The 9038-nt window shown below is 44.3% G+C and overlaps 1 protein-coding gene across 2 annotated transcripts in view; it reads right to left on the reverse strand.

Annotated features, from left to right (window-relative positions):
- Window positions 1–8989, reverse strand: part of tshz3b (teashirt zinc finger homeobox 3b) — a 40394-nt gene extending 31405 nt beyond the window's left edge. For both annotated transcript variants that reach the window (XM_027004751.3, XM_081705968.1), the window contains exons 1-2: window positions 8620–8989; window positions 7848–8224 (exon numbers count right to left, since the gene is read on the reverse strand). In XM_027004751.3, coding sequence (XP_026860552.2) covers window positions 7848–7887 — 40 coding nt within the window. In that variant the 5' untranslated portion in view covers window positions 7888–8224; window positions 8620–8989. The remainder of the gene's footprint in view (window positions 1–7847; window positions 8225–8619) is intronic.
- Window positions 8990–9038: the final 49 nt, after the last annotated feature.

Consider the following 9038-nt stretch of genomic DNA (forward strand, 5'->3'; position numbering starts at 1 on the left):
TCACACACACAGACGCACACACTCTCACACACACACAGACACACACACTCACACACACAGACGCACACACTCTCACACACACACACACACTCACACACACGCAGACAATGGTGGGGTAAGACTGATGGCTGTCAGTTTCCAGGCGCAGAGTCAAAGGGGCGGAGGAAGAATAGAGAAAAGCAAAGGGGTGAAACCCCTACAAACTATACCGGAACAGACTCTCTCTCTCACACACACACACACACACACACACACACACACACACACATACCCACACAAACATATACAAAATAAAAACTCTGACCTGGAGTCAGGCCCAAATGACACTCAGACCCAAACCCCTGCCGTGAACCACTCCAACACCCCCCCCCCAACCCTTACTGTCTCGCCTCTCCCCTCCTCTCTCTCTCTCTCTCTCTCTCCGTCTCTCCGCACACCCCCGTACCCTCCTCGACATGACAACACCACAGACACGGATTACTTCCACACAGCCATATTTCACTAGAGCACACTGGGACTCTTACAGAGATTTAATCCCCCACTGTAGCTGCCAGAGACTGCACAATCCTGCTCGACCCAACACACACACAATCTCTCTCGCTCTCTCTCTCACTCACACTCACACACACACACACACACACACACACACACTGAAACACTCACAAAGGGCCACAGTATCGCCCTGGGCTGAGAGAGGAGAGAGCGAGAAAGAGAGAAAGAGAGATAAAAAGAGGGGAACATGGACGGATACAGACAGCTAGATTTGAGGCTGGCTGATCGAATAGCATTCAGAGCTGACTCCAAGCGCAGCTAGGCTAACACTCTCTACTGTACAGTCCCTTATAAAAATACCCCATACCATAGCACAACACCCAGATCCCAGAAACCCATCTCATTTCCTGTTTCCTCCCAAACCTTCCTGCGGAGGAGGAGGCCCAGCCCACTGTGGCTGAGAGGCCGGGCCGGCAGCCAATCGTACGGCACTGGAGGCAGTCCTGCTCCATCACGACTTGGAAATAATGAGGAAGGCATTTGGTGTCTTCTGTTTGCTGAGTTTTTAGGGCTGAGCTAATGACAAGGTAAAGCAGGGGCCGACAACTACCGGTTAGGGCCTTAACTATTAGTGTCAAAGGAACAGCAGAGCCCAGTAGCTTCATATGAACTTACACACCTTTCAGTAATCAAACAAAATATACAAAAATAGAATAAAATAAATAAAGTTAACAAAAAATAGATTTACTGTGTTAAAGTACTAAATTACTATATATATATGCACACATACACACACACACACACACACACACACACACACACACACACACACACACAAATACACGCACTTTGTTGAAAAATATTATCCATTTTCCATCTAAAAATGCTCCTTTACTGTTTAGGAAATTATTTTTAGTAATTCCTTTTTAAGTGCAATTCATGCAGTATATCTTTAGCAAAATTATTTGTTCTCTGTCTCTCTGTCTCTCTTGTGGGTACAAGACAAAGAACATCAAACAAGCCAAAACCGAATCATAATTGAAAAGATGCCCATCCAGTGACTCCTTTCTCTTTTTTCTGTTTGGGTTCTTAACAAGATAAATGGATTCCGACTAAACCAGACACAAAATCAAAGAGGACGCATCATCAACCCTAAACCAGCATGCAAAATACCCTACAGTCAATATGCTAAGCTTATGAAAAATGCCCTTTCTCTTCCAACCAGCATGAAATTTCTAAAAATGCCTTTTTGTGATTTTCAATATCCCTGAATATTACAGATTATATTGCTGGTTTCAGATATATTAACAGATCTGAATGCAAAAGCATTTATTTCGGTGCGTGCGTGCGAGTGCGTGTGCGTGTGCGTGTGACACACTCCCACGTCACATGGCATTGTCCTCCCTGCACTCTCACTAACCCTGCTGCAGTCGCAATTCATCGTCATCTCTCCACAAAACAATCTTTAGAGAAGAGAAGATGAGAGAGTAGAAAGAGGGAGAGAGAGAGAGAGAGAGAGAGAGAGAGAGAGAGGGAGGGAGAGAGGGGGAAAAATGAGGGAAGGATGCAGCCTTGTGAGCCAATTTAAGAAATAAGTGCTGATGCATCAGCTATTGACTGTTTCAGTGCTCGTGATAACGCTCAAGGCGAAACTGGGAGGGAAATGACAGCATCAACCGCCTGCAATAAACTGCAGCCCGTAAGACCAAGGGAGTCCTAATTGACAGCTGTCAAGCTAATGGGAGCTATGACAGAGGATTCTGGGAAAAAAAATTCTGTTTATCAACCATCAACCCTGGTGTGGATCTATGGGGAGGAGAACATCCCCTCGCCCTCTTCCTTCACCCCGGCAGACTGTTATTCAGACCCCCCCACCCCCAGTCCCTTCCCTTCCATACTTCTTTCTCTCTGTTCTTTTTTTCTCTCATTCGTTCGTTCTCTCTCCCACTCTCTTTCTCTTTTTTCGCCTCCACTGCTCGCAACCCCTCTCATTGTTGCTCGCTTCTTGCCGTGTAAAAAGGCAGAGGACGGCCATAACTAATCATACTGTCAGTTGGCTGCCTGGGAGCGAAGGGTTTGGGCCAGAGCAATGTGAAGAGAGCTGGGTGAGTATTCGGCTCCTATAATCCACACACACACACTCACACACACTCTCACACACACTCTCACACACACACACACACACACACAGCCAAATAGAGGGAGACCCAGACAGGGCCAACTGCAGTCCTCTCTTCAGCAATGAGACCAACAGCGACAGGGGGATGAGGAAGTGACCCAATCTGACAGCAAAATGTGCGACTCAAACCGGTAATCTCAGATACATGCAACAAAACACCCAAATAAAACTGGAAGTCACAGGAACATATAACAAAATGCCCAAATAAAACTGGGTCTCAGAAACATGCAACAAAACGGCTGAATAAAACTGAAAGTTGCAGGAACCTGTAATAAAATAGCCAAATAAAAACCGGTAGCCTCAGAAACACACAACAAACTGCCTGATTAAAACACTCCAAAGCACATAACAAGTGTCCACTTCAGCAAATATAAGAGTATAATGACAAACAGTTCCTTCTTGTTGTTTCTTGTTCTTCCTCTCAGACACGCGTGTTACTTTGCTCATACCATTGTGTTCAAACAAGGCACCAACATGTCTCACTGAACATCGTAATGAGAATGATCAGTTTCCTGCTCTACTGTATTTTTCACTTATTAATTATTAATCAGAAGTTTGAATTATTTTATGTACCGTGACAATCTTATGCCGTGCAGAATCGACTGTTGTCATTCCTGTAAAAATATCTGAATAAGCATAAAAAAATTAAAATAAAAAACAATAATGGTCTAAAAGAAAGTCTTTCTTGTGGAATATTTCAAGGTAATTCTAGAGACTAGTGTTTATGATATAATTTTCTTTTCCTTAATAATGCATATGATTAACATGACTGGGTCTTAATAAGGATAATTAGCATAATTAAGACAGTATGTTTCATTATACTTCCAGTAATTAAATTGAAAAAAAACAAAACATTTGCACCACTACTGGAGTTTCAAAGCGTTTGGGAAGCAGAACCCCGACAATTTCTACCACTAACAATGAAAGAATTTCACTTTGTATAATGTACCAAAATCGCTAAGAGAAAATATATGTACAAAGAAATTCCAGTGTGGAGTTGCCAAGTCATTAGGTTTAGAAATGGTTATAAATCACACTGCTACCACCACTACTAGCAGTACTTCTACTTAACTGTAAACATGTGAGGTGCTATATAGTCTTGTACCACTACAGGAATATTACTTTATTTACTATAGTGTGTGACTATATATAATGAGAAAACTACCTATACAACATATGCAGTATATATTTATTTGTGTGAGTGTGTGTGTGTGTGAGTGTGTGTGTGTGTGTGTTTGTGTGTGTGTGTGTTTACAGGCCAACTCCTGTTCCTCCACATGATCGTGTGTAGGAAAGGTGAGAGCTTCTCTCCCCTCTCAGAACACGCACTGCTTTTGATTAATCATCCTCTCCCATACGCAATCAATCAAGCAGCCTCTAAAATCACAGAAATCAGCTCCTTTCCCTCTCTCCAATCCATCTTGCCCCGTCCACGGTTGCATCCGTCACAAACCCAGATATTTTTATGAATCATATTTAGCCGCTTTAAACACAGCGCTGAGCATGTGCATGTACTTGCACGCCCCTGAGATAAACTAACTTTGAATATATTATAAGGGGAGTCATAATGACCAGTGTCAACACGATCCATCTCCATGCATCACCCTGACTGTGCGCAGATGTGCGCAAGGTAGGGATCAGCTGACAGCTCCAGCACGCAGTCATCTGAGAGCACGGTCTAGCCTGGTGACCGGGGCGCGGAGGGACCGCCCGTCGTAGCTCCCAGTACCTGCAGGCTGGAGCACCCAGCTGAAGTAATGAAAACCAAGACAGACAAGAGTGAGCAGGGGAAAAGTTTGATGTTTGATGTTCTCTCGGGCTCCCCAAAACAATTGATATGTTTGGTCTGGCAAAGCTTTGAAGCCTGTGAACAAAAACATGGTGTACACGCCATTGTCTGCTCCTGAATGGAGGAGGGCATTGTGGAAGGAAAAAAAAGGATGAAAAAAATGACCCTGGCTAGACAGAGAGCGCAGTGTCTGAGAGAAACAGAGAAAGAGTGAACACCATACGAGAAATAATCAGCGCTACAAATATGCGAGTGCGGTATACAGAAGTGCATGCGACGCTTCTGCCGGCGTAAACACCGCTCACAGTTTTGGGGCTTTTTTCCTCCTACGTTGTGCAGATATTTCTCCCTGCCTGCCCACCCTCGTTGCGCTTCTGCTCCTCCTCCTGACCGTTCGGAGAGGCCTGTTCTAGCCAACGTGATTACGCAGGTACTCGGGCCCATTTGTCACCTGCAGCAGCAAATTGAGTTAGAGCGTGCTCTAAAGGCACGGAGCACTGTGTAATATCAACTTGATTACATCAAACTAGCTGCAAACCTAATTGGGCTGGATGACAGTGTGCGGAGCTTGTCATCTCCAATCATTAGGCCTGTCAGGAATCCATCAGCTTCACAGCTAATTAGGTGAACACTAATGAAGCTGGCAAAACAACTTTTCTTTTTCTACGGCTGAACGGGCCTTCTAGACTCAAAGTAGGGGAGAGCGAGAGCGAGAGAGAGAGAGAGAGAGAGAGAGAGGGAGGGAGGAAGAGAGAAATAAGAGAGAAATGCAGAAAAGTGAGGGAGGGAGAAATGTTCTCATGCAAAGCTCAAGGTTGCAGGGGACTGGATTTCCCAAAGTTCCTAATCAGGGCCCATCATCTGCCATCTTTCCTCTGCTCTTTCCATCACGACGGCGCAATCAATTTGTCATCACTCTTTGTATGCCACGGCGCAGTCGTCAACCTTATAACTTGCAGCTGTGAGGGCTGCTGGGAGAGAGGGATGGAGGGATGGAGGGAGGGATGGAGGGAGGGAGAGAGAGAGGAGGGGCATGGGGTTGGGGGTTGCATAAAAAAAAAAATCACAGGAAGCTGCCTCGTCTGGAGAAAAAAAAAAAAGAGCCTCTCAAGACTGCTCTTGTATTTGTCTTCATCCGCTCATCAAAGGCATAAATGCCTGAATCCTTTTTTTCTCTCACCCCTCTGAAATGAGAAGCCTTTCAGTCATCCCTCATTCCCTTCCCTCTACCTCTCTGGCGTGTCCATTAGGCAAAAGCATTTTGATAAAGTAAAACTCAGTCCTAACATATGAGGGTGGGAGTTTGGTACTAGTGTGTGTGTGTGTGTGTGTGTGTGTGTGTGTGTGTGTGTGTGTGTGTGTGTGTGTGTGTGTGTGTGTGTGTGTGTGTGTGTGTGTGTGTGCGTGTGTGTTGGGGGGGCAAAATGAGAGCACTCACTCTGCCAAGCTCTGATTGACCATTAGAGCCGTTGATGAATGTGGCTGTCAAGGGGGAGACAATTAAATCAAATATGAAACAAAGCTGCCTTGACGGGTCCGACTGATGGAGCAAACCATTCTTCCGTCTCCAGATTAGGCTATTAGTAGCATTTTTCATACCAGCTGCGTGTATGTACGTGTGCGAGTGTGTGTGTGTGTGTGTGTGTGTGTGTGTGTGTGTGTGGTGTGCATGTGTCAGCAGCGTTAGTGTGTTTTCACGTGCGTGTGCAAGTTGAACTCATTTACAGTATGCTAGCCAGTATGTTAGCACACCACTGCACTGACCTGCCACTTAAGTTATTGTATATGTGTGCAGGTATCAAAAAGGGGACTGTTAACAACTTGATGTGTAGTAGATTTCAGAGATTTCAGTCAATTTGTCTACTCATACCATCAGGCTTTGCCATTACATATCTTACTGTAGCGTGTGTTCTGTAAGTTTACACGACAACAACACAGTTATCCTCCTGGGGGATTCAGTTACGCTGGGTGTCACAGCACAGCCAGATCGAGAACTGTATTTCCTACACATCTTTGTTAAAAAAAAAAAAAAAAAAAAAAAAAGTTTTCAAACACCCACAAAAATATTTTAATAAGTTGCTATACACTATCAACTTGTAACGTGTAAGCTGCCCACTGTAACTCAAAGTAACTTAAACCAAGAAACAGTAAATAATTTTCCCTATCGGATTCTGCAAATAACTGTTCTGGCTGAAGATGCGTATTTTATATATATTACAGGTCACTATGTGTGGAAACACTCCTGCTTTGACAACTGTGCTGTATTTGTTAGTGCCGAGTCAAAAGGAAAGCGCGGCCTTGTGAACTGGCTATGTGAGAAAGCACCAAAGGATCACTTAAAGATGTTTTAATGGGGGGTTGTCAGGGCAGACGTGACGTCACGTGGATTGGTGTTGCCATGGGGAGTGAGTTATTGATGTTTATCGGGAATGAATAGATCAAAGACAAGGCAGATGACAGGCAATCAATCAGCCGTCAAATCAAAGATGGCAATTGTCCATTAAAACCCTCTTCCAGTCCACGTACTTCCCGAGTTCGCTTGCAAAATTATCTTTAAGTCTTTCCCAGAAACGGTCGGGGGTAGATAGCGTAGGGAAAAAAATCTAGGCGAAAGAATTTTTTATTTATTTATTTTTTTTGATTAAATGTTTGTGCACAAAACCCTCAAAACAGAGAATTCGAGCATCAAAGGGAGTCATGACAGTCAGCTGACACCAAAGCCTTTTCCCCTACGCTTCTTTATAGATCTCTAATTCATGGAGTCAATATCTGCGCCCTACGAGGAGAGGAAAGGAAGGACGAGTATAAAGCAGCGTAAAGAGAACAATCAGAGCTAAAGTTGACTTGGCTAAATCGGATAGCTAACAGTTGGCTGACAGTCACCCTTCCTGGTCAAAGTATTCCCCTAAAAGCTGAAAAACAATTACCGTTGACATATATATATATATATATATATATATATATATATATATATATATATATATATATATATGTGCGCTAATGTAACCTATAATGTCCGTCAAAGTATGAAAATAAATAAACAGAAAAACTACTTGGCTTAACAATATCATATCCTTTGATTAAATATTATTTCCGTGTGTTTGTTACATTTAAATACACTGGCATAACAAAGTCTTAAATGCCTGATAACTACTTTTTTTTTACAAAGACGCCATCCTTTCAGACCAAAGAAAAAAGAAACTTTTCGCATACATTTCAATCATCCGTGCCGAGAAATCACGCATTGGATATTTCCAGATCACACAATGTAACCTAGGCGCACACACACTAACCGTGTTCACCGAAGGCGGTGTGAGCTAAATGGAAACACTGCAGCAGTCGTAACAGAAACGGAGGTGAACAACAAGTAAAGGCAGGGGACCGTACCTGCCGAGCGCCGCGGCGCTTGCTGTTTTCTCCTTGGCATGCTCGGTTTTAAGGCTTCTGAAGAGTTCGCTCCTCGCCCCAGAGATTCCGAGCTGGTCCGCTCGTCTTTGATAGCGGCGCTTCCCTACGCGGTACCCGGGGCGCTTTCAGAAGGCTGGCATAGATCGTCAATTTTCAAACAAAAAAATTTCAAACGGAAGAGAAAACGGGCAGATGCGAGGCTGAAGAAGAAGAAGAAGAAGAAGAAGCGGGCTTTTTTCTGTCGCTCTCCTCCGCTCGGCTTGGATATCACGGAAAGACGAGCAGTACGGTGGGAGGAAAAAATGCTTCTGCCTCAATGCGATTCTCACTCCGCGTTGGAAGCTGCAACAGGCAAGCTTAAAGGAAAACGAAATGATCGCGTCACTCAAAGTCTGCAAACAGGGGCAAACATCAAGCACTGTCACATTAACTCCTTACACCTCGAATGGTTAGCTAGCTCTTGTCAGGAAGGTGGGCATATGTCTCTCTCTCTCACTCTCTCACTCTCTCCCTACCGCAGGCACACACACAATGCATACTGTTAGTAAAGTACCAATTCACACACACAGACTATGCCAGTTCAACGACTGACATTAAAACGTACATCTATTCAAACAAACAACGGAGATAATTTTACACAGATAAAATGCTGTTTGAGCGTAAACTCGAGCCACTGTGATGCCTTATAAGGCTCAATTCGGATTATCAGTAGTAAACAATGGTGTTAATGTGAACACCAAAGCATACTTACTCAATCGCTTGATTAACTGCGTTATCCATGAGCAATCCGATCCCAGTAATCGCACGCAATTTAAAAAAGCAGCAGGGTAGTCTCAGTGCGTCGCCGATAGCATTCGGCGAAAATCCCAAAGAGTCCGAGACTCCCTTGTCTTCAAATGTCCATCTTTTTTTTTTACAACGAGCGAACAGAAAAGAGGACAAAGGTTGGAAGGCAGAGATGGACAGACTTGTCGCCCGCGCGTCGGCTCGTTCGCGTATTTTTGTCCAAGCGCCTTCGAAAATCCACCGAGAGTCTCCGAATCGATGAGATGCGCGTTTGATTGGGCACTCCTCGTGGTAATAACGCGCGTGAGAAGGAGGGGACGGACTCGCGCTGCGCCTCGGCTGCTGCGCGAGCATGGATCAGTGGCTGGTGCCAAACACTTTCTT

The sequence above is a fragment of the Electrophorus electricus genome, chromosome 23 (assembly GCF_041902795.1).
Source record: "Electrophorus electricus isolate QZ-2024a chromosome 23, ASM4190279v1, whole genome shotgun sequence".
Classification (NCBI taxonomy): domain Eukaryota; kingdom Metazoa; phylum Chordata; class Actinopteri; order Gymnotiformes; family Gymnotidae; genus Electrophorus; species Electrophorus electricus.